This window comes from Salmo salar, chromosome ssa28 (genome assembly GCF_905237065.1).
Source record: "Salmo salar chromosome ssa28, Ssal_v3.1, whole genome shotgun sequence".
Lineage (NCBI taxonomy): Eukaryota > Metazoa > Chordata > Actinopteri > Salmoniformes > Salmonidae > Salmo > Salmo salar.
In genome coordinates this window covers 8,213,028-8,239,501 of record NC_059469.1, presented here as the reverse complement: position 1 = coordinate 8,239,501, position 26,474 = coordinate 8,213,028, and the positions used below count along the sequence as shown (strand labels likewise).

Sequence of the window (26,474 nt, the reverse complement as noted above, 5' to 3'; positions counted from 1 at the left end):
CAGAGCTCCAGAGGTCCACTGTAGATATGGGAGAACCTTCCAGAAGGACAACAATCGCCGCTGCACTCCACCAATCAGGTCTTTATGGTAGAGTGGCCAGACGGAAACCACTCCTCAATAAAAGGCATATCACAACCCGCTTGGAGTTTGCCAAAAGGCACCTAAAGCACTCTGATCATGAGAAACAAGATTCTCTGGTCTGATGAAACCAAGATGAAACTCTTTGGCCTGAATGCTAAGTGTTACATCTGGAGGAAACCTGGCATCAACCCTACGGTGAAGCCAAGACAACACAGGAGTGGCTTTGGGACAAGTCTCTGAATGTCGAGTGGCCCAGCCAGAGCCCGATGGAACATCTCTGGAGAGACCTGAAAATGTATGTGCAGCGACGCTCCCCATCCAACCTGACAGAGCTTGAGAGGATCTGCAGAGAAGAATGGGAGAAACTCCCCAAATACAGGTGTGCCAAGCTTGTAGCGTCATATCCAAGAAGACTCGAGGCTATAATCACTGCCAAAGGTGCTTCAACAAAGTATTGAGTAAAGGGTCTGAATACTTATGTAAATGTGATATTTCAGTTTGCTAACATTTCTAAAAACCTGTTTTTGCTTTGTCATTATGGGGTATTGTGTGTAGACTGATGAGGATATATTGTTTTAATCTATTTTAGAATAAGGATGTAACATAAAAAATATGGAAATAGTCAAGTGGTCTGAATACTTTCCGAATGCACTGTACCTGTGTTCATGAGAAGCAGATGCATTGAAAGGAGGATGTATAAAAGCAGTCATCAATAGAAGTAACCCATCACCAAATTAAAACACACACCTATGACCCATAACGCTCACGTCTTAATCAAGCTCAGATTGAGAAAAATGATTGTGATTGGACATTATGACGTGATGAGAGACCGATAGAGGGGGATTAGACAAGGGTATGAGGGGAAAGAGGGAGAGGGGCTGCAGTCTGATTCTCCCTGAAGTGTTCACTCATTCACCGTCTCTCGTGGATTTAAATGGAATGGACTTGTGTTTGAAATAAGCAAACAGGGTGCCCACTTTCATACGCTAAGGCAGACACAGAAACATGTACACACAATCCAGAGACACTGACCACTGGTCCTTGGCAGGTATTTTATTTCATATATAGACGCTTTCTGTAATCAAATGTGAGTGCAATCAAACAGCAGCAAATACAAACATTACCGATGTAGTCTGAACCAGGTACACAGGATTAACACTGGGGCTCTACCTGGGTTAAAAAAAAGGTACACTCCACAATATGACATCATACACAAATGGAGCAGCACTCTGCTTTACAGACAACCGCAACATTTTTATCTGCCAAGAAGACTGACCACATTGGGAAGAGTCAAGTGTCAGTTTTGGCAAATTTGAATTGTGTTGGTGATTTCCGTAGCCAGGAAGTTGCCCTGCAGTCTATGATGACACCACATTATGGAGTAGAGCTTCTGGCAGCCAACCAGGGGTGATGTCACAAAGCAGGATCAAAGACTTAGCTAAAGCTCCTAAATATTCTTAAAACAACTCCATATTTCCTAGTTTACGGAGACTGGTTTGAATTCAACTTTAGCTTTTGTAATACTCTGTAAAAAATCAACAGCTACGCGTGAATGTTGCTCAATGTGATCTGGGCCCGGTTTCACGATAGCGATGACCCTTAGGCTTACAAGTGTTTTAACGATGCATATTTCCTACAACCGCCGAAGATATAACACGCGTTTCCAAAAAACACCACGTGTAGAGAACTAAGTGCATCGTTGGAGCATGTGTTGATACTGATAGGATCGAAAGAAAGGGAGCGCTGCTCTCGGATCAGCTTCCTCCATTCAGATCTTTCCTTTACATTATCATTATTTCACAAAACTGACGACGGATCAGCTACTAGAGATATTACCACCTACAGCTGCAAATATTGAGGCGGCTTATTTTTGAATGCTTACCCAATAACAAATGCACTATATCACTGATTTGTTAGGCTACACGTCATGAAATATATTGATACAAATTACAGACAGCATCCTACAGTACAGTAGAAGCATATTTTTATATGTCGCTTCCCACTGTTTCAATGGCAAAGACATTGGCAACTCTGTAGTTGTAGTCAACTTTGTTCTGAAGTTATCGGTGGTCGAGAGAGACTGATAAACCATGTGATTATGTTTAGCGGAGATCTGTGTATAAAGTGACGTGGGAGGGCAAAAAAAAAACATCTAACTCAGCTGTTCTGAGGTGATCTAATGCAGGTGTTAGATTACGAGCATCTTCAAGTGCAACGTTAATAACAATGGTTTTGGGACACGGCTCAGGGATTTATCGACGCTCCTACGACGTTTCTAATGAGCTTAGCCTTAAGATGCTTTTGGGAAACCAGGCCAAGGTTAACTATTGATCCTGCTTTACTCAGGTGGGTAGAGCAGAGGGGAATAGGTGAGACAGTGGGGTCCAGATGTCTGTTTCTGATCAAAGTGATCAGGTTAACCATTGAATCTCTTTGATCAGGAGAGCGGAGGGGAGTAGGTGAGGTCCAGGAACGGTCTGTTTTTGATGCAGCAGGTCCAACTGTGACACCCTAACCCAGTGTTTTCCAAACTCGGTCCACGTTTAGTTTTTTTGCCCATACACCACTGGTTTATATAATGAACTCATCATCAAGCTTTAATTGCTTGAATCAGCTGTGTAGTGTTAGGGCAAAAAAATTAAAACTTGCACTCCTTGGGATCCCCAGGACAGAGTTTGAGAAACTCTACCCTAACCCCTGATCCCTCCCTCAGTTCAGCTGGTGACACAGAACGACGACATCACACAGAACCCCACCACGCCCAGAGTCCACCATTGTGAGTCCACCCCTACCAGAGAGAACAGAAAACGCTGTAGTCCTCTGCCGAATCCCAAACCAGTCCCTCGCCTCTACCAACTCTCTCGGTACTCACTCCTTTGTCACACTTCCTGACAAAACTGATTTCCAGTATGTCAAATCAATAACCCCGACCAACTTCGGGAGAAAGTCTTGACTTGAACGATTCATTTAAAGTTCATAAATTAAATTAAATAAAAATGGACATGTAATTAAAATTGAGAAATTCCCCATTGTTTAACGAGATTTAAACCACACTAACAGCTAAACATTTCATTTGGGATGTATTTCACTGCTTCACAAAATAAATGCAAGTGCCTTATCATTAAACACGACTTTTCAATGTTATTTATGACATTCCACTTCGTAGTATTCCAACACACACCACTTTGCTGTGAAGCCAGGTTGAAGTGTCTATCGGAGAGACTAATTAGACCTAAACCCCTCAATATTTTCACTCCCTCAGCTTTGGGACACGTGCATATAGCGGGCTCACATGAATGCCCAAATCGAGGGCATTGGAGCGAGTGGAAGGGACTGGTTTGGGATTCAGCACTCCTCTCCCTCTCCTTTTTACCGCTCTTCTCCTTCGTTTATCCGACAGCAAACAGAAAATAAAAATGATCAGAAATCTCCATCCATCAGGAGGAACCAATCAGAGGCGGTCAGGTGGGATCAGTTTGAACCAATACCCACCCTGTAGCTGTGGCGTGGCACATAGGGGGTCAGGTGGGATCAGTTTTAACCAATACCTGTTCAGGAGCTGTGGCATGGAGCAGAGAGGGTTGTGAGGGATGGGGGGGTTGTATAACCGGCAACATGTAGCACGTGGACCCTCTGTGTGAGAGAAAGGGAGAGAGAGATACATGCATTTGCAGGGCGTGGTGTGTAAGGTTTTAGGGTGTGTGTGTGTGTTCGGGCGGTTGGGGTTTTCAGGCAGCACAGAGTCCAAGACAAGTACCAGATTGAACCAGTCTGGGTCCCAATCCCTACCTCCAAACATACTTTCTCTCTCTCTCTCACACACACACACACACACACACACACACACACACACATAAATCCACCCCAGGTCCTCATGTCCATGTGTAGTCAGGTGATCAATGTCAACAACAACAACAAAAATAAAACACCAGAAAACCTGGATGGTAAAAAACTTCTACCATCCAGACGCTTCAGCAGTCCTTAAAACAACCGCCACACCTCCAAAAACACACTCCTCCCGAGGAAAAGCAGAGTGTGTGTGTGGGTGTGTTCATCCTCACACGCACACACACACACACGTCGTCCACTGGGCACGTGGGAGGAGGCAATTCTCCCTCTGGGTGGCTAGACCAATCACAGGAGGAGACCAGGGTCGCAGTTACCACGACTACCAGGGGTCCTCCAGATCACACTGAGATAGAGAGAACGAGAGAGAGAAAAGTTTATGAGGCGCCATAGTACATACAATATAAAACTGAAGTTATTAACGTATTGATGTTGAAAAGCGGGTGTGCAAGTGGATCAGGAGCTGAGAATGTGAGGGGTTGGTATGTGGGTCAATCTGTGGGATGAGTCGATCTTGGACTCACCTGATGGTGTCCTACTGAAAGACCGGCTGTGTCCCAATTCTTACACTAGCCTACAGCCTATGCAATAGGCTTTTTGTCAAGAATTAAACATTTGCAGATGATGCTATAAATGCCATGGTGCCATGTAGTAGGAATTCACTGTGCACTATTCAGGACATGAAGAGCAATCAGACCCACAATGTAATGTTCACAGGAAACAGTGATCATACCCCATAACAGTCAGACACTGACCAAATCTGACAGTCAAGAGACAAACCAAATCAGATGGACAGATCTTAGTATTATTATTCATTCAAATAACTTTTATTGATTATTTTATTCATTCACATATTGCTGTATGGAACAGATTCAGCCCACACACAAACACACACACACATACACACCTTTATCATATTGTGTCTTGTTGCATACAGTAAGTGCCACCATTCATCAGAGAGAAATACAACTCAGTCTTTAGAAATACAACGACACACACACTTTTTTACTTTGGTATTTAGAACTTTTTAGAACTTTGTATACTGTTCCAGAATTTTGAAGTAGTTACAGTACTGTAGTTAGTGGACACACACCTTAACAAATTCTACCAAACACACACACACACACACACACACACCTCAGCTGGCTGCTAAGACCTGTCTCTCTCTCGGACGGACAGAGAGACACGCAGGCAGGCAGACAGAGACAGGCAGACAGACAGACAGACAGACAGACAGAGACAGGCAGGCAAAGACCGACACACAGAGACAGACAGAGACCGACACACAGAGACCGACACACAGAGAGGGAGTGTGTTGTGCGTGTGTGGGTACTGTGAGAACAGGTATTGGTGGTTTATGGGAACTTGTGTTTTTATATGGACAGTCCAGTAGGTCTTCTCTCTCTCAGTCAGGTAGAGGTCCAGACATGATCGGCCCATTGACTTAGACCACTCATCTTTATATATCTACCCATTATGGCGTCTGTGAGAGCACGGATGGACTAGACGCTGTGAGAGCACGCATTGACAGACTAGATTGGGGAGGGGGGGGATGGGTCAACAACAACAACAGAGATCAGAGGTGAATTAGGAGGGGGGAGGATCTGGTTGGCGAAGCTCAGCAGCTGGAGGATATAGTGGGACGAGGTCTGCCGCCGGAGGTTCAGGTTGGTCAGTGTCTACCGCTGGAGGTTCTGATTGGTTGATGTCTGCAGCCAGAGGTGGTTGTTGGTTGATGTCTGGAGAGGGCGTGTCTTTGCTTTTCTCTGCCTCCGGGGATGAGGGCGTCTCGATGACGACGGGTGAGGGAGGGGGAGAGGGGGGTGAGGGCCGGGGGGAATCAGGGAGGTCGTCAGCGGTAAAGGAGGAGGATTCCTCCCCCGTGTCGGCTGTGTTCTCCCCAGGCAGACGGTAGACTGCCAGGGCTTCCTCCAGCACCGAGCGATACTGTCCCCGGTGGTGCAGGCGGAACTGACGCAGCGCCTCCAAGAGGTTGGTCGCCGTACTGCTGCCTCCTCCCTCCTCACTCTCCTCCTCTCCTCCACCTCCAGCACAGGCCTGGCCGGGGCAACACCACGCCACACCCACACACACACACACACACACACACACAAGCTAGTGTCAGACACACACCAGCGTCAAACACACACACAGGCACACACACACACACACTGTCTCACACCATACTACCCCTACCCCTGTGGCCAGCTACCCGTAGTGACATTGTCTTTGTCCAGTGAGGGAGAGGAGAATACAACAGTGCCTTCCCGTTCCCCACTACAACTCCCAACACCCCAAACACAACACAATAAACACAGACTAGACTAGGCCAAATAGTTCATGTTCAAAAGACGTCCCGGACTTTTGTGTGATAAAAGGTTGGGACACGGTAGGAAGGAACATCAGGGAGCAGTATTCATGTGATGTGAAACCAAGTCTTGACTCTAGATGAAATATTCAATTTTGATCATGTTTGGTATTTTGACGGTCCTCGAAGCCCATTCACACGCCAGAAGAGTGGTGCTGTTGTGACTGGGCTGGAGTGGGGTCATTGTGGAAGTGGGAGGTCAGGGGTGAGCGGTCAAAGAAGAGTTACTCACCCCTTCCTCTTCTCTTTGTGGGTTCAGCCTGCTGTACACCGCCTCGATCACACTGCGCCTGACCCCCCCCACACACACACAATTAGACATTCTTATTTGTGAGCTTGTGTGAAGCTTGATTGAGAAGTTGGATCAATAAATCATTACAGTCTCTCATACTTTCATGAAGAAAGAAAGGGGGAGACATTTTAGTGATCTGAAAAGAAAATGGGCAATAAAGCAGTTGTCTTCAGTGTGTGTAGTATTTACTTGCAGGCCAGGCCTCCTCCAGGCGGAAGGTTGGGGATGTTCTCAGAGGCGATGTTCCTCAGAACAGACACCAGGTCAGGAACCCCCTCCTCTCCACAGCCACCCAGCAAATCTAGAGACAGACACAGGGTTAGAGTGGAAACGAAACAGAATAAAAGACGGACAGTTGCCTCTGACCAGAATATTGGCCGTCATATCCACGTTGAAAGAGCCACTGCTCGTCGACACCCAGCAGGTGGTCACTGTAACGCACAGCGGCGACAGCTTCTCGCTGCTATTAGCTGTTCGTCGGCGTAGTGTGTCCAAGCTCTTAGAAAGGATAGGGTTGTATGTGTGTGTGCTCTCACCCTCTACACGCGTCTCCAGGTATTTATCCAGGTCCTCCTCTCTCTTCAGGGCTTCCTCAGACACCTTGGGAGCTCCCGGTAAAGTCACCAACACCACACTCATGTTATCTCTGCTGCCCTGGAAAGACACACATACAGAGACCGAGGCTTAGAGTGTGGGTTAGTTAGAGTGTGGGTTAGTTAGAGTGTGGGTTAGTTAGAGTGTGGGTTAGTTAGAGTGTGGGTTAGTTAGAGTGTGGGTTAGTTAGAGTGTGGGTTAGTTAGAGTGTGGGTTAGTTAGAGTGTGTATGTACCTTGTGCAGACAGGTGTCCACCACGGCAGTACAGACTCTTTCCAGGTCGTCAAACACTTGCAGCCGGGACCTGACGAAGTCGCACAGCTCCTCGTTGGACATCACGTCCCAGATGCCGTCGCACGCCAGCACCACAAACTCATCCCCCTCCGCAGCACGCTCCAACACACACACCTGTGGGAGGTACACACACACCTCAGCTGGAGAGATCCCACACACCTCAAGTAGGAGAAAGACCTAGAGTTTACTATAAGCTGTACACAGTAATAAAGGCATTTTAAATACACAAACAAACCTCTGGCTCTGGGCTGACCAGTTGTTCTGTGGGACCCTTCCCATCCACACACTTGTAGTCATAGTCCCCCAGGGCTCTGGACACGGCCAGGGAACCGTTGACCCTCTGGATCATCACTGACCCCCCTGCATTCTGGATACGCTCCTTCTCTCTGGGGTTGCACGGCTTGTGGTCCTGCAGTGAGAAATAGAAAGCGTTTGAGATAGAGGCTGCTGATCTACAAAATGACCTTGCATTCTAAATAACTACTCATTACATGATCAGGTTCAGAGATCATGCATCTTGCCAAGCTCAAACTGATCCCCTGCTGTCTCTCTCCATCACTCCCTCCCTCTCACTCAGTATATTGTACCTGAGTAGAATGCACCAGTCTCCCAAACTTCCTTCCTCCCTCTCTTCCCATCCCCCCTTTCAAAAATAACACCTTGCAAACGTATTTCAGACCCCTTGGACTTAACATTTTGAGTTACAAAGTGGGATTAAGGTGGATTTGTCAATCTACACAAAATAAGATATAAATAAAATACAGTTGAAGTCGGAAGTTTACATACACCTTAGCCAAATACATTTAAACTCAGTCTTTCACAATTCCTGACATTTAATCCTAGTAAAGATTCCCTGTCTTAGGTCAGTTAGGATCACCACTTTATTTGAAGAATGTGAAATGTCAGAATAATAGTAGAGAATGATTTATTTCAGCTTTTATTTCTTTCATCACATTCCCAGTGGGTCAGAAGTTTACATACACTCAATATGGTAGCAATGCCTTTAAATTGTTTAACTTGGGTCAAACATTTCAGGTAGCCTTCAAACAGGCTTCCCAGAATAAGTTGGGTGAATTTTGGCCCATTCCTCCTGACAGAGCTGGAGTAACTGAGTCAGGTTTGTAGGCCTTGCTCACACACGCCTTTCCAGTTCTGCCCACAGATTTTCTATAGGATTGAGGTCAGGGCTTTGTGATGGCCACTCCAATACCTTGACTTCGTTGTCCTTAAGCCATTTTGCCACAACTTTGGAAGTATGCTTGGGGTCACTGTCCATTTGGAAGACCCATTTGCGACCAAGCTTTAACTTCCTGACTGATGTTTTCAGATGTTGCTTCAATATATCCACATCCTTTTCCTGCATCATGATGCCATCTATTTTGTGAAGTGCACCAGTCACTCCGGCAGCAAAGCACCCCCACAACGATGCTGTCACCCCGTGCTTCACAGTTGGGATGGTGTTCTTCGGCTTGCAAGCCTCCCCCCTTTTTCCTCCAAAAATAACGATGGTCATTATGGCCAAACAGTTCTATTTTTCTTTCATCAGACCAGAGGACATTTCTCCAAAAAGTACAATCTTTATCCCCATGTGCAGTTGCAAACCGTAGTCTGGCTTTTTTAATGAAGGTTTGGAGCAGTGGCTTCTTCCTTGCTGAGCAGCCTTTCAGGTTATGTCGATATAGGACTCGTTTTACTGTGGATATGGATACTTTTGTACCCGTTTCCTCCAGCATCTTCACAAGGTCCTTTGCTGTTGTTCTGGGATTGATTTGCACATTTCGCACCAAAGTACGTTCACCTCTAGGAGACAGAACGCATCTCCTTCCTGAGCGGAATGACGGCTGCGCTGTCCCATGGTGTTTAAAATTGCGTACTATTGTTTGTACAGATGAACGTGGTACCTTCAGGCGTTTGGAAAATGCTCCCAAGGATGAACCAGACTTGTGGAGGTATACAATTGTTTTTTTCTGAGGTCTTGGCTGGTTTCTTAAAATTTTTCCCATGATGTCAAGCAGAGAGGCACTGACTTTGAAGGTAGGCCTTTAAATACATCCACAGATACACCTCCAATTGAATCAAATTATGTCAATTAGCCTATCAGAAGCTTCTAAAGCCATGACATCATTTTCTGGAATTTTCCAAGATGTTTAAAGGCACAGTCAACTTACTGTATGTAAACTTCTGACCAACTGGAATTTTGATACACTGAATTATAAGTGAAATAATCTGTCTGTAAACAATTGATGGATAAATTACTTGTGTCATGCACAAACTAGATGTCCTAACCGACTTGCCTAAACTATAGTTTGTTAACCTGTTGGGTCTAGGGGGCAGCATTTGCACGTCTGGATAAAAAAAATGTACCCGATTTAATCTGGTTACTAATCCTACCCAGTAACTAGAATATGCATATACTTATTATATATGGATAGAAAACACTCTAAAGTTTCCAAAACTGTTTGAATGGTGTCTGTGAGTATAACAGAACTCATTTGGCAGGCAAAACCCTGAGACATTTTCTGACAGGAAGTGGATACCTGATGTGTTGTATTGAGTTTAAACCTATCCCATTGAAAAACACAGGGGTTTAGGAATATTTTGGCACTTCCTATTGCTTCCACTAGATGTCACCAGCCTTTACAAAGTGTTTTGAGTCTTCTGGAGGGAGATCTGACCGAACAAGAGCCATGGAACGGTGATGTCCCATTAGACACCTGGCGCTACTTCATGTTGGGTACCCTCGTTCCAATACGTTATAAAAGGCTATGCATTCGTCCACCTTGAATATTATTCATGTTCTGGTTAAAAAGGCCCTAATGATTTATGCTATACAACGTTTGACATGTTTGAACGAACGGAAATATTTTTTTCCCCTCGTTCATGACGAGAAGTCCGGCTGGCTTACATCATGTGCTAACGAGACGGAGATTTTTGGACATAAATGATGAGCTTTTTTGAACAAAACTACATTCGTTATGGACCTGTGATACCTGGAAGTGACATCTGATGAAGAGAATCAAAGGTAATGGATTATTTACATAGTATTTTCGATTTTAGATCTCCCCAACATGACGTCTAGTCTGTATCGCAACGCGTATTTTTCTGGGCACAGTGCTCAGATTATTGCAAAGTGTGATTTCCCAGTAAGGTTATTTTTAAATCTGGCAAGTTGATTGCGTTCAAAAGATGTAAATCTATAATTCTTTAAATGACAATATAATATTTTACCAATGTTTTCTAATTTTAATTATTTAATTTGTGACGCTGACTTGACTGCCGGTTATTGGAGGGAAACGATTTCCTCAACATCAATGCCATAGTAAAACGCTGTTTTTGTATATAAATATGAACTTGATAGAACTAAAAATGCATGCATTGTCTAACATAATGTCCTAGGAGTGTCATCTGATGGAGATTGTAAAAGGTTAGTGTATCATTTTAGCTGGTTTTATGGTTTTGGTGACCCTGTCTTTGACTTGACAAAACATTACACACAACTCTTGTAAATGTACTGTCCTAACATACTCTAAATTTATGCTTTCGCCGTAAAACCTTTTTGAAATCGTAAAACGTGGTTAGATTAAGGAGATGTTTATCTTTCAAATGGTGTAACATAGTTGTATTTTTGAAAAATTTGAATTTTGACATTTATTTGGATTCAAATTTGCCGCTCTTGAAATGCACCTGCTGTTGATGGAGTGCACCACGGGTGGCACGCTAGCGTCCCACCTAGCCCCAAGAGGTTAACAAGAAATTTGTGGAGTGGTTGAAAAACGAGTTTTATTGACTCCAACCTAAGTATATGTAACTTCCGACTGTGTGTGTCTGTGTGTTATAATATTTTTTTTTTATTAATAAAAATGTAATAAATAAAATAGTTGTTGCATAAGTATTCAGCTCCCTGAGTTCATACATGTTAGAAACACTGTGGGCCGCAATTACAGCTGTCTTCAAACTCTGCCAAGATGTTGGGGATCATGGCTAGACAGCAATTTCTAAGTCTTGCCATAGTATTTCAAGCAGATTTAAGTCAAAACTGTAACTTGGCCACTTAGGAATATTCACTGTCTTCTTGGGAAGCAACTTCATTGTAGATTTGGCCTTGTGAAGGTTATTGTAATGCTGAAAGGTGAATTCCTCTCCCAGTGTCTGGTGTAAAGCAGACTGAGGCAGGTTATGCTCTTGGATTTTGCCTGTGCTTAGCCCTATCCCATTTCTTTCTTTCTTTCCTGAAAAACTCCCCAGTATTTACTGATGTCAAGCATACCGATACCATGATGCAGCCACCATCATGCTTGAAAATAAGGAGGCAGTTGCTTAGTAATGTGTTGTATTGGATTTGACCCAAACGTAGTTTATTCCTTTGCCATGTTTTGTTGCATTATTAATTTAGTGCCTCGTTCCATACGGGGCGGCAGGTAGCCTAGTGGTTAGAGCGTTGAGCCAGTAACCGAAAGGTTGCTGGAACGAATCCCAGAGCTGACAAGGTAAAAATCTGTCGTTCTGCCCCTGAACAAGGAAGTTAACCCATTGTTCCCCGGTAAGCAGTCATTGTAAATAAGAATTTGTTCTTAACCTCTTGGGGCTAGGTGGGACGCTAGCGTGCCACCTGTGGTGCACTCCATCAACAGCAGGTGCATTTCAAGAGCGGCAAATTTGAATCCAAATAAATGTCAAAATTCAAATTTTTCAAAAATACAACTATGTTACACCATTTGAAAGATAAACATCTCCTTAATCTAACCACGTTTTACGATTTCAAAAAGGTTTTACGGCGAAAGCATAAATTTAGAGTATGTTAGGACAGTACATTTACAAGAGTTGTGTGTAATGTTTTGTCAAGTCAAAGACAGGGTCACCAAAACCATAAAACCAGCTAAAATGATACACTAACCTTTTACAATCTCCATCAGATGACACTCCTAGGACATTATGTTAGACAATGCATGCATTTTTAGTTCTATCAAGTTCATATTTATATACAAAAACAGCGTTTTACTATGGCATTGATGTTGAGGAAATCGTTTCCCTCCAATAACCGGCAGTCAAGTCAGCGTCACAAATTAAATAATTAAAATTAGAAAACATTGGTAAAATATTATATTGTCATTTAAAGAATTATAGATTTACATCTTTTGAACGCAATCAACTTGCCAGATTTAAAAATAACCTTACTGGGAAATCACACTTTGCAATAATCTGAGCACTGTGCCCAGAAAAATACGCGTTGCGATACAGACTAGACGTCATGTTGGGGAGATCTAAAATCGAAAATACTATGTAAATAATCCATTACCTTTGATTCTCTTCATCAGATGTCACTTCCAGGTATCACAGGTCCATAACGAATGTAGTTTTGTTCAAAAAAGCTCATCATTTATGTCCAAAAATCTCCGTCTCGTTAGCACATGATGTAAGCCAGCCGGACTTCTCGTCATGAACGAGGGGAAAAAAATATATTTCCGTTCGTTCAAACATGTCAAACGTTGTATAGCATAAATCATTAGGGCCTTTTTAACCAGAACATGAATAATATTCAAGGTGGACGAATGCATAGCCTTTTATAACGTATTGGAACGAGGGTACCCAACATGAAGTAGCGCCAGGTGTCTAATGGGACATCACCGTTCCATGGCTCTTGTTCGGTCAGATCTCCCTCCAGAAGACTCAAAACACTTTGTAAAGGCTGGTGACATCTAGTGGAAGCAATAGGAAGTGCCAAAATATTCCTAAACCCCTGTGTTTTTCAATGGGAGAGGTTTAAAGTCAATACAACACATCAGGTATCCACTTCCTGTCAGAAAATGTCTCAGGGTTTTGCCTGCCAAATGAGTTCTGTTATACTCACAGACACCATTCAAACAGTTTTGGAAACTTTAGAGTGTTTTCTATCCATATATAATAAGTATATGCATATTCTAGTTACTGGGTAGGATTAGTAACCAGATTAAATCGGGTACATTTTTTTTATCCAGACGTGCAAATGCTGCCCCCTAGACCCAACAGGTTAACTGACTTGTCTAGTTAAATAAAAATAAAAAAAGTAAAATACAAGATGCATGTTTTGGAATATTTTCACTTGGTCATTAATGTGGAGTCACTACAATGTTAATTCATCCTCGCCCATCTCAGCCATTCAACTTTGTAGCCGTTTTTTTTTTTTAAATCACCAATTGCCCCATGGTAACATCCCTGAGCAGTTTCATTCCGGTCCTAAAGTGCAGTTCAGAAGGATGACTGTATCCAAGATGTCTGGGTGGTTTAACCTGTTGGAGATAGGGGGCAGTATTTGCATGGCCGGATAAAAAACGTACCCGATTTAATCTGGTTACTACTCCTGCCCAGTAACTAGAATATGCATATAATTGTTTGATTTGGATAGAAAACACCCTAAAGTTTCTAAAACTGTTTGAATGGTGTCTGTGAGTATAACAGAACTCATTTGGCAGGCCAAAACCTGAAAAGATTCCAAACAGGAAGCGCTCTCTCTGACTATTTCTTGGCCTTCTTGATCATCTCTATCCAAAACAGGGGATCTGTGGCATAACGTGACATTTTCTAACGCTCCCATAGGCTCTCAGAAGGCGCCAGAACGTTGAATCATGACTTTGCAGGCCATGGATGAAAAACAGTAGCGCATTTGGATAGTGGTCGATCTGAGAACAATGAGACTGGGGCGCGCGTGCACGAGTCGACTCCGTGTTTTCATTTTCAGTCTTTGAACGAAAACAACGACTCCCGGTCGGAATATTATCGCTTTTTTACGAGAAAAATTGCATAAAAATTGATTTTAAACAGCGTTTGACATGCTTCGAAGTACGGTAATGGAATATTTTGAATTTGTGTGTCACGAAACGCGCCGGGCGCGTCACCGTTGTTTACCCTTCGGATAGTGTCTTGAACGCACGAACAAAACGCCGCTATTTGGATATAACTATGGATTATTTGGAACCAAACCAATATTTGTTATTGAAGTAGAAGTCCTGGGAGTGCATTCTGACGAAGAACAGCAAAGGTAATCCAATTTTTCTTATAGTAAATCTGAGTTTCGTGAGTACCAAACTTGGTAGGTGTCAAATTAGCTAGCCTGTGATGGCCGGGCTATCTACTCAGAATATTGCAAAATGTGCTTTCACCGAAAATCTATTTTAAAATCGGACATAGCGATTGCATAAAGGAGTTCTGTATCTATAATTCTTAAAAGAATTGTTATGTTTTTTGTGAACGTTTATCGTGAGTAATTTAGTAAATTCACCGGAAGTGTTCGGTGGGAATGCTAGTCACATGCTAGTCACATGCTAATGTAAAAAGCTGGTTTTTGATATAAATATGAACTTGATTGAACAAAACATGCATGTATTGTATAACATAATGTCCTAGGTGTGTCATCTGATGAAGATCATCAAAGGTTAGTGCTGCATTTAGCTGTGGTTTTGTTTTTTTGTGACATTATATGCTAGCTTGAAAAATGGGTGTCTGATTATTTCTGGCTGGGTACTCTGACATAATCTAATGTTTTGCTTTCGCTGTAAAGCCTTTTTGAAATCGGACAGTGTGGTTAGATAAAGGAGAGTCTTGTCTTTAAAATGCTGTAAAATAGTCATATGTTTGAAAAATGGAAGTTTTTGTATTTTTGAGGAATTTGTCATTCGCGCCACGCCTATCATTGGATATTGGAGCAGGTGTTCCGCTAGCGGAACGTCTAGATGTAAGAGGTTAAGGAGAAGTTTATCAAAAATTCTTTGAATAACAGTTGAATATTTTATCAACGTTTATGATGAGTATTTCTGTAAATTGATGTGCTCATTCACCGGAAGTTTTGGGAGGCAAAACATTTCTGAACATTACACGCCAATGTAAAATGTGGTTTTTGGATATAAATATGAACTTTATCGAGCAAAACATACATGTATTGTGTAACACGAAGTCCTATGAGTGCCATCTGATGAAGATCATCAAAGGTTAGTGATTAATTGTAGCTGTATTTCTGGTTTTTGTGACGCCTCTCCTTGCTTGGAAAATGGCTGTGTGGTTTTTCTTGTCTAGGCGCTGTCCTAACATAATCTAATGTTATGCTTTCGCCGTAAAGCCTTTTTGAAATCGGACAGTGTGGTTAGATTAACGAGAGTCTTGTCTTTAAAATGGTGTAAAATAGTCATATGTTTGAGAAATTGAAGTAATAGCATTTCTAAGGTATTTGAATATCGCGCCACGGGATTCCACTGGCTGTTGAGTAGGGGGGGACGCAAGTGTCCCACCTAGACAATAGAGGTTAACACAATCCTCAGCATCATTATAAACTAGACCATGCTTAAGGAGATATTCAATGTCAGATTTGTTATTGTGACCAATCACTGCCCTTTATGAGGCTTTTGAAAAGCTCCCTTGTCTTTGTAGATAAATGTGTGTGTGAAATGCAATACTTGACAGAGATCTTACAGGTGTTGTATGTGTGGAGGACAGAGGAAGTGTTTGTCATTAAATCATGTCAACCCCTATTATTTGCCAGAGTACACGTAACTTTTGTTATTTGGTCATTTGACACCTGAACTAATTTAGGTTTGCCTAAACAAAGGGGCTGAACACTTATGAAATTGACATTTTTTATTCATCAAAAAAAATAATCTTCCACTTGGACAAGAGTATTTAGTGTATATTGTTGACAAAAACAAACCCATTGTAATCCTACTTTGTAACACAAAATGTGAAGAAAGTGCCTTGATGAATACTTCTGCAAGGCACTGCATATTGTACCAGTGTATATCCAGTGCAGAGACGTTAATCGTTAAATTCGGTTAGCCGCCAAAAACACAGTTGACCGATTGTGCTTATTGGTCTATAGGTGAATTTGCATAATTTTGTGGAATGAAATTGGCCGGTGTGTATTAACAAAATAATATATCTTATTTATCACACAAGCAACGTATACAGAGCTTAGTTTGAGCGGAATATCACCTGTCGGGCAAGCTGGTTGCTGCTTGAAGTGAAACATGTAATCTCATAAACCCAGTCGTTGCACAACAATTCTAAATGCAATTTGAGTGAAAACGATGTTGGCCACCAGCCTATTAAAACAGCTTTCTATTGCTACACGTATTTTTCTTCCCTCCTTATATTAAAGCAACTGCACAGTTTTACAAGCGGAGTAGCCCATGGTTAAAAAGGGACCGTTGAAAACATCCTCAACTCGCTATTTGAGTACGCACTGCGTGATACGGTAGGATCAGTGAGTCACCCACTCCCTTTCAATCTGCGCTGGAGGCCGTTTACAGTGCATTCGGAAAGTATTCAGACCTCTTGACTATTTCTACATTTTGTTACGTTACAGCTTTATTTCTAAAATGTATTAAATACATTTTTTTCCTAATTTCTACACAATACTCCATAGTGACAAAGCGAAAAAAGGTATAGATTTGTAAAAAAAATTTTTTACATCTTTTAAAAATACAAAAACAGAAAAAGGTTATTTACATCAGTATTCAGACCCTTTGCTATGAGATTTGAAATTTAACTCAGGTGCATCCTGTTTCCATTGATCATCCTTGATGTTTCTATAACTTGATTCGAGTCCACCTGTGGTAAATTCAATTGATTGGACATGATTTGGAAAGGCACACCTTGGAAAGGCACATAAGGTCCCACAGTTGACAGTGCATGTCAGAGCAAAAACCAAGCCATGAGATCGAAGGAATTGTCCGTAGAGCTCCGAGACAGGATTGTGTCAAGGCACAGATCTTGGGAAGGGTACAAAAACATTTATGCAGCATTAAAAGGTCCCCAAGAACACAGTGGCCTCCATCATTCTTAAATGGAAGAAGTTTGGAACTACCAACACTCTTCCTAGAGCTGGCCGCCGGGCCAAACTGAGCAATCGGGGGGAGAAGGGCCTTGGTCACCTCCCTGACCAAGAACCCGGTGGTCACTGACAGAGCTCCAGAGTTCCTCTGTGGAGATGGGAGAGCCTTCCAGAAGGTCAACCATCTCTGCAGCACTCCACCAAAAGGCACCTGAAAAACTCACAGACCATGAGAAACAAGATTTCTGGTCTGATGAAACCAAGATTGAACCCTTTGGCCTGAATGCCAAGTGTCACACCTGGAGGAAACCTGGTATCATCCCTATTGTGAAGCATGGTGGTGGCAGAATCATGCTGTGGGGATGTTTTTCAGCGGCAGGGACTGGGAGACAGGATCGAGGGAAAGATGAATGGAGTACAGAGAGATCCTTGATGAAAAACATGCTCCGGTGCGCGCAGGACCTGAGACTGCGGCGAAGGTTCCCCTTCCAACAGGACAATGACCCTAAGCACATAGCCAAGGCAACACAGTAGTGACTTCGGGACAAGTCTCTGAATATCCTTGAGTGGTCCAGCCAGAGCCCGGACTTGAACCCGATCTAACATCTCTGGAGAGATGTGAAAATAGCTGTGCAGCGACGCTCCCCATCCAACCTGACAGAGCTTGAGAGGATCTGAAGAGAATGATAGAAACTCCCCAATTACAGGTGTGCCAAGCTTGTAGCGTAAACAAAGTACTAAGTAAAAAGTCTGAATACTAATGTAAATATGATATTTTTTTATTCGTAATACATGTGTAGATTGATGAGGGGGAAAAAATGATTTAATCAATTTTAGAATAAGGCTGTAACGTAACAAAATGTGGAAAAAGTTAAAGGGTCTGAATACTTTCCAAATACAGTGTACTCTTTTTTTTTTTTTTTAAACTGGAAATTTGACCTTATGAACCTTGCTTCAAAGTAATCTAGCTAAAATCCAACCATATAAACTTTGAGGGAATTATTTTATAAAGACTTCCTCATATGCCATTGAAACCAGCACTTATCTCTTGTTCTACTGGTTTTCAATTCTCTTCCAGAAGCTAAAGGCACAATCATAATCATATTAGCAACCAATCTTAATTGTTGCATCTTTAGATCTCACCTCTTTCTACATTTCTAACAGAGATTTTAATCTCTGAACTGCTCACATCAGGTGCGCTTTTGAGAACAGTGTTTTCCAGCCAATTGCTTTTGGCCAAATGTTTGACAGACACTTGTCTGTCCTAAATCTAGGAGATATATATATAAAAAAAAAAAAAAATCACATATTGAACCCTTTTTTTACCGGTATCGGTTACCTTCAGACGAGTCATGTGACACTTGTGGGGGTCGTGGAGCAAAACGCAGAACACCATCGTGTTTGTGAGAGGCTCCCCCTTAGGACGCTACAAACAATTTCGTTAGAAGACCGATTTTCAGATATCTCATGGTGTGACAAACACCGCTCTGTCACCTTCCACTGCAAATGCGGAAGTGCGACACTGGCGGATGCAGTAGATAGAGATGCATCCAATGCAAAAAAACAGATCTCTAGCTTAAACTGATTTTGATGGGGATTTTTTGGCCATGTAACTTAGATGAACGCACCAGTGCGTCAATTGACTCTGGGGAGTTACTAATAGTGTTTAACATGACTGCATTGTCTCTGTAGCCCACACAGACATTTATCTGTTAAGGTCCCTCTGTTGAGCAATGAATTTCAAACAGATACCAGGGAGGTTTTCCAATGCCTCGCAAAGAGCACCTATTGCTAGATCAATGCATTTTACATTTTTAAAGGAGACACGGAATATTCCTCTGAGCATGGTGAAGTTATTAATTACACTTTGGATGGTGTATCAAATACACCCAGTCACTACAATGATACAGAGTCCTTCTAACTGAGTTGTCAGAAAGGAAGGAAAACCACTCAGCGACTTCACCATGAGGGCAATGAAAATCATGATAGGAGAAAACTGAGGATGGATCAACAACATGGTAGTTACTCCACAATACTAACCTAACTGACAGAGTGAAAAGAAGGAAGCCTGTACATAATACATTCCAAACATCCATCCTGTTTGCAATAAGGCACTAAAGTAACATGCTGGCCACACCGCTTGTGTTGCAAAATAAATGTACACATACATGTTATTCAATCATTGCTCCCACACTGCTCGCGCGTGTCTGTGTAGTCAGGCGCTAAAATAGAACTTGGTTCTATTTGTGACGCTTGACGCGCTGCAATTCCCATCTATCCCATCTCATTGGTTTTGAGGAGAATATTCCCACGGGGGTGATTGAAAGATGAACTGAGGGCCACACTCTAGTCCAGTTGGTGGTGGTAATGCACATTAAAGTTGGTTGCCAACCGCCAAATAAACTCCAAAGAAGAATCCTGAAGGAGGAGAGATTACTAGAAACAAACTGGGTTTAACCCTTTTATCTGTGGATTAAGTGTCAGAGTACAGGACTTTGCGCATTTCAAGTTAAAATAGCAACCCAATGTTTGCTTGTAATTGTTAAGGACTGGGCAGTTTTTCAGGATAAACAAGAAATGTAATGGAGCTAAGCACCGGCAAAAACCTAGAGGAAAACCTGGTCAATACAAAGTATTGACTAGGGGGTGAGAATACTTAAGTAAATTAGATCATTTCTGTATTTCATTATCAATAAATGTTCTAAAAATTCAAACATGTTTTCACTTTGTCATTATGGGGTATTGTGTTGTTTTATTCAAGCTGTAACATTTTGAATAAGTAAGGAATATGAATACTTTCTGAAGGCAATGTATAGCCTCTTGGCTGTGAGACAATAGGCTTGTCACGTTACAATTAAACTCTTAAAAAAAAGGTCCCATGCAGACGTTTTTACCTCAATATCAAAATCATTTCCGGATAACAATGAGTTTGGGACCTTATGATCCAGAGATAATTGGCTTTAAAGTTGAGAAACCCCATTTGTTTGAATGAAGTGAGCAATTTTTTTTATCTTGTATTCTTTTGAACTTAACATGAATTGGGATATTTAGAGTACTATATAGGCAGAGAACATTGAACATAATTTTAGGGCCTAACACCCGCCACCACATGCATTAGCGGGTAAGATGTCTATTTCACCATCCACGTTGGCGGGTGGTCAGGGCTCCACAGTACAATCATTTCACTCACATTTCTGAATAAAAAAAAGTATGATCCCATTTAAAGTAAAATAAATGCTGCATTAGCATTTATTAATTTATTCCTGCTGTTTAGTTTCATAAGCTAGTAAATTAATCTCACTAAGTCAAAGAACTACGAATCCTATGTAGCCGATTCCACCTCGCGCTGCAACACTGCCTGGCTGGGGGCTGTGTGCATGTGAAGAGCTGGGTGAAAGATATATTTTTTAAAAGCGCTGTGCACAGGAATAAAAGTTGGTCTAATTTACTTGAAACTAAAGTCTACTGAAGTGAGGCTTTGTCCTTGTGTTCCTTGGCTATTTAAATTGTTTTTTTCACAAGCTGGGTTGTCTTTCTACGTTTGAGTTTCAACTGCTAAGGAAGAGAAGCAACGCGGATACTAGTCAGATTCTCAAATCCACAGGCACAAACATGACGAGTTGCGCAACCTCGGTAACCTCCCACACTTAAAGGGGCAGGTGAAAACGTTTGTCTAATCTGTGATATTTTGATTAAAAGACTCAGGTCACAAAAAATGAAATGGAGAAAAAAAATGGTAAAACATGTATTATTTTAGAAACATTACAAAGCATGCTCATCCATTTTTTTCTCTTTTGTTAGTGTCATTTTAGTCTAAAAATACTTTTGGCTGGTAAAAAATCTGGCTGGCGGACCAAAAAAGTTAATGTTATGCCCTGATTGAACAGAACAAGGCTGTCATTGTCAATAACTACATTTTGACAAACATACAAATAGAACCTTATGTAGTCCCAAGATCCCAGATGAAGTACATTACTGTGACTGTTTCCACTTCAAATTGTCAAAATCTTATTAGCCATGAGCAATTTTTCAAGCAAGAACTTAGCTAGGACTGTGTGGGAGTGGTCTGAGTGGGTAGGGGAAACTGAAAATGACCTTTCATTGGCAGAGGTTTGGAGATCTTATTGGTCTATTAACCTCTCTTGGGTAGGGGCCAGTATTTTGACATCCGGATGAAGAAGGTGCCCAGAGTAAACTGCCTGCTACTCAGTCCCAGAAGCTAAGATATGCATATTATTTGTAGATTTGGATAGTTTCTAAAAGTTTCTAAAACTGTTTGAATGATGTCTGTGAGTATAACAGAACTCATATGGCAGGCAAAAACCAGGAAGTGTGGAAATCTGAGGTTTGTAGTTTTTCAAGCGATTCCCTATCCAATATACAGTGTCTGCGGGGTCATTTTCCACTTCCTACGGCTTCCACTAGATGTCAACAGTCTTTAGAACGTTGTTTCAGGCTTCTACTGTGAATGGGGAGAGAATAAGAGCATATGGAGTCAGATGACTGAGAAAATTACATGAGCTCAATCTCACACGCTCCCGTGAGAGTTAGGTGTGTTCCTTTTCATTTTTGAAGACAAAGGAATCGTCCGGTTGGAATATTATGGAAGATTTATGATAAAAACATCCTAAAGGTTGATTCTATACATCGTTTGACATGTTTCTATGAACTGTAATATAACTTTTTGACTTTGTCTGAACTCACTGCGCGAGCACAGTGGATTTGGATTACTCGACTGAACGCGCAAACAAAATGGAGGTATTTGGACATAAAGGATGGACTTTACCGAAACAAATGAACATTTATTGTGGAACTGGGATTTCTGGGAGTGCATTCCAATGAAGATCATCAAAGGTAAGTGAATATTTATAATGCTATTTCTGAGTTTTGTTGACTCCACAAAATGGCGGGTTTGGTTTTGTGACTGAGCGCCGTACTCAGATTATTGCAAAGTGTGCTTTCGCTGTAAAGCTTTTTTGAAATCTGACACAGCGGTTGCATTAACCTGTTATGGCTAGGGGGCAGTATTTTCACGGCCGGATAAAAAACGTAGCCGATTTAATCTGATTATTACTCCTGCCCAGAAACTAGAATATGCATATAATTATTAGCTTTGGATAGAAAACACTCCAAAGTTTCTAAAACTGTTTGAATGGTGTCTGTGAGTATAACAGAACTCATTTGGCAGGCCAAAACCTGAGAAGATTCCTTACAGGAAGTGCCCTGTCTGACCATTTCTTGCCCTTCTTGATTATCTCTATCCAATACAGGGGATCTCTGCTGTTACGTGACACTTCCTACGGCTCCCATGGGCTCTCAGAAGGCGGCAAAAAGCCGAATCGTGGCTTTGCAGGCTCTGGCTGAAAAAAAGTAGCGCGTTTGGATAGTGGCCGGTCACAGTACTATGAGACTCAGGCTCGTGCACGAGGGGATCCCATGCTTTTATTTTCTCTCTTTGTACGTATACACGCTTTCCCGGTCGGAATATTATCGCTTTTTTACGAGAAAAATGGCATAAAAATTGATTTTAAACAGCGGTTGACATGCTTCGAAGTACGGTAATGGAATATTTTGATTTTTTTTGTCACGAAATGCGTTGTGCTCGTGACCCTTATTTACACTTCGGATAGTGTCTTGAACGCACGAACAAAACGCCGCTATTTGGATATAACAATGGATTATTTTGAACCAAACCAACATTTGTTATTGAAGTAGCAGTCCTGGGAGTGCATTCTGACGAAGAACACCAAAGGTAATCAAACTTTTCTAATAGTAAATCGGAGTTTGGTCAGGGCTAAACTTGGTGGGTGTCTAAATAGCTAGCCGTGATGGCTGGGCTATCTACTCAGAATATTGCAAAATGTGCTTTCACCGAAAAGCTATTTTAAAATCGGACACCTCGATTGCACAAAGGAGTTCTGTATCTATAATTCTTAAAATAATTGTTATGTTTTTTGTGAACGTTTATCGTGAGTAATTTAGTAAATTCACCGGAGGTTTGCGGGGGGTATGCTAGTTCTGAACGTCACATGCTAATGTAAAAAGCTGGTTTTTGATATAAATATGAACTTGATTGAACAAAACATGCATGTATTGTATAACATAATGTCCTAGGTGTGTCATCTGATGAAGATCAAAGGTTAGTGCTGCATTTAGCTGTGGTTTTGTTTTTTGTGACATTATATGCTAGCTTGAAAAATGGGTGTCTGATTATTTCTGGCTGGGTACTCTGACATAATCTAATGTTTTGCTTTCGCTGTAAAGCCTTTTTGAAATCGGACAGTGTGGTTAGATAAAGGAGAGTCTTGTCTTTAAAATGCTGTAAAATAGTCATATGTTTGAAAAATGGAAGTTTTTGTATTTTTGAGGAATTTGTCATTCGCGCCACGCCTATCATTGGATATTGGAGCAGGTGTTCCGCTAGCGGAACGTCTAGATGTAAGAGGTTAAGGAGAAGTTTATCAAAAATTCTTTGAATAACAGTTGAATATTTTATCAACGTTTATGATGAGTATTTCTGTAAATTGATGTGCTCATTCACCGGAAGTTTTGGGAGGCAAAACATTTCTGAACATTACACGCCAATGTAAAATGTGGTTTTTGGATACAAATATGAACTTTATCGAGCAAAACATACATGTATTGTGTAACATGAAGGCCTATGAGTGCCATCTGATGAAGATCAAAGGTTAGTGATTAATTGTAGCTGTATTTCTGGTTTTTGTGACGCCTCTCCTTGCTTGGAAAATGGCTGTGTGGTTTTTCTTGTCTAGGCGCTGTCCTAACATAATCTAATGTTATGCTTTCGCCGTAAAGCCTTTTTGAAATCGGACAATGTGGTTGGATTAACGAGAAGTGGTATCTTTAAAATGGGATATAATAGTTGTATGTTTGAGAAATTTGAATTATGAGATTTTTGTTGTTTTGAATTTGGCGCCCTGCTATTTCACTGGCTGTTGAATAGTGTGTCCCGCGGGTGGGACGCTAGCGTCCCACATACCCCAGAGAGGTTAACTAATTTACCAGCTGGTGATGTCACCAGGCAGGCCAAAACCACATTCCATCTCACCAAAACAGGCTGAAATTTCAGGCAGTATTTTCAAACAGCTCTCACACTAAAGGCATTAAACTAATTTTAACAATTTCACAGTATTATTCCAACCTCAGTGTGGAAATGTATACACCGAGTGTACAAAACAGTAGGAACACCTTCCTAATATTGAGTTATATCCCCTTTGGCCCTCAGAACAGCCTCAATTCATCAGGGAATGGACTATAAAAGATGTCAAAAGCGTTCCACAGGGATGCCGGCCCATGTTGACTCCAATGCTTCCCGCAGTTGTGTCAAGTTGACTGGATGTCCTTTAGGTGGTGGACCATTCTTGATACACATGGGAAACTGTTGAGCATGAAAAACCAACAGCATTGCAATTCTTGACACACACAAACCGGTGCGCCTGGCACCTACTACCATACCCCGTTCAAAGACACAAATCTTTTGTCTCGCCCATTCACCATCAATAGCACGCATACACAATCCATGTCTCAATTGTCTCAATGCTAAAAAGCCCTTCTTTAACCAGTCTCCTCCCCTTCATCTAGACTGACTGACATCAGTAAGGGATAATAGCTTGCATCCCTAATCTAGTGTATTATATTGTACCTGTGTAGAGAATCCAACTCGTCCATCTCGGCTCAACACGGCCCGGGAGTCGCCACAGTTTATGAAGTAGAAGTGGAAGGGGCTTAGCAGCACACCCACCGCCGTGGAGCCGCTGCGGTCCAGCCCTTGTCGCAGGTCCGTGAAGCTGCGCATGTATTCGTCGATCTTCAGGAAGCCCGTGCGGATCCCATCCTTTACACCTTCCACTGAGCCAGTCCCCGGGGTGAACTCCGCCCCCCCTGATAGGATGTGCTCCAGTAGGTGGGCGGAGCAGTAGTTGGCAACGCGGGAGCCAGCATGCCCGTCGTAGACGGCGAAGAAGGACCAGTCGGTGAGGCCGTGGGGCAGGCCCACCATGGCGGTGTGGGCATCCTCCATCTCCACCCGCCAGCCCTGCATGGAGCTCAGGCCGTAATGCAGCCCATTGCCCTCACCATGGGCCGTATGCTTCTCTGTCTTAGGCTTGTCCAGGAACGCCCCCATACCTACAAACTGCTGACAGAGGGGGAGTACAGAGAGAACATGCATTAAGCTACATTATCAACGCAGTCATATTTCAATAGGCCAATGTTCCCTTCAAGAGGTCCTGACACTTCTCTTTTAACCATGTCCATTAGGTAGCAATTGTAGGCAATGCAATTCACAAGCTGCAGTATTACAGGCTCAAAACTGATCAAAACACTCGCATTTGCAACCCTTTGACTTGGCAGTGTGAAGCCAAATGTTTTATTGGTGACTAGGGTGCCACAAATGTTTTTCAGCTGGTCATGTTAGTTTTTGGTTCACTATTGTATTATTATCAGCATCACGATTTGGGTATGCAACAATGGGTATTCAAAAACTTTGGTTTGAAGTCTTGGTTGAATCTTCGCAATACACAATTCAGTTATGCGCTGTTTGAATAACAATTTCTAATTGCTTTCCCAAAACCTTCCCAATTAAGATGTCGACTGCAAAGTAGGCCCTACCTGGCAAATCAAAGGTTATTTGTCACGTGCGCCGAATACAAGTGAAATGCTTACATACAGGCCCTAACCAATAGTGCAAAAAAGGTATTCGGTGAACAATAGGTAGGTAAAGCAATAAAACAACAGTAAAAAGACAGGCTATATACAGTAGCGAGGCTACATACAGTAGCGAGGCTACATACAGACACCGGTTAGTCAGGCTGATTGAGGTAGTATGTACATGTAGATATGGTTAAAGTGACTATGCATATATGATGAACAGAGAGTAGCAGTAGCATAAGAGAGGGGTTGGCGGGTGGTGGGACAGAATGCAGATAGCCCAGTCAGCCAATGTGCAGGAGCACTGGTTGGCCGGCCCAATTGAGGTAGTATGTACATGAATGTATAGTTAAGTGACTATACATATATTATAAACAGAGAGTAGCAGCAGCGTGAAAAGAGGGTTTGGGGGGGGCACACAAATAACGGGGATGTCGGTCCTGTGGGGTGTTTGGAGAATGTCTTGTGCGTCGTCTTTGTTGTAGAAAAAAATCTTTGTCTAATCCGAGGTGAGTGGTCGCTGTGCTGATAT

General features: G+C 42.2%; 1 protein-coding gene across 3 annotated transcripts in view; it reads right to left on the bottom strand.

Annotated features, from left to right (window-relative positions):
• Positions 1-1,119: 1,119 nt before the first annotated feature.
• Positions 1,120-26,474, bottom strand: part of LOC106589410 (protein phosphatase 1B) — a 37,542-nt gene continuing 12,187 nt past the window's right edge. Inside the window, exons 2-8 of one of the 3 annotated variants that reach the window (XM_014179371.2) lie at positions 24,936-25,430; positions 7,712-7,885; positions 7,417-7,590; positions 7,124-7,241; positions 6,777-6,888; positions 6,528-6,585; positions 1,120-4,273 (exon numbers count right to left, since the gene is read on the bottom strand). In XM_014179371.2, the coding sequence (XP_014034846.1) occupies positions 4,250-4,273; positions 6,528-6,585; positions 6,777-6,888; positions 7,124-7,241; positions 7,417-7,590; positions 7,712-7,885; positions 24,936-25,418 (1,143 nt within the window). In that variant the 5' untranslated portion in view covers positions 25,419-25,430 and the 3' untranslated portion in view covers positions 1,120-4,249. Of the gene's footprint in view, positions 4,274-4,726; positions 5,986-6,527; positions 6,586-6,776; positions 6,889-7,123; positions 7,242-7,416; positions 7,591-7,711; positions 7,886-24,935; positions 25,431-26,474 lie in introns of those variants that run through there. The other 2 variants (XM_014179367.2, XM_014179368.2) reach the window with 2 other exon arrangements.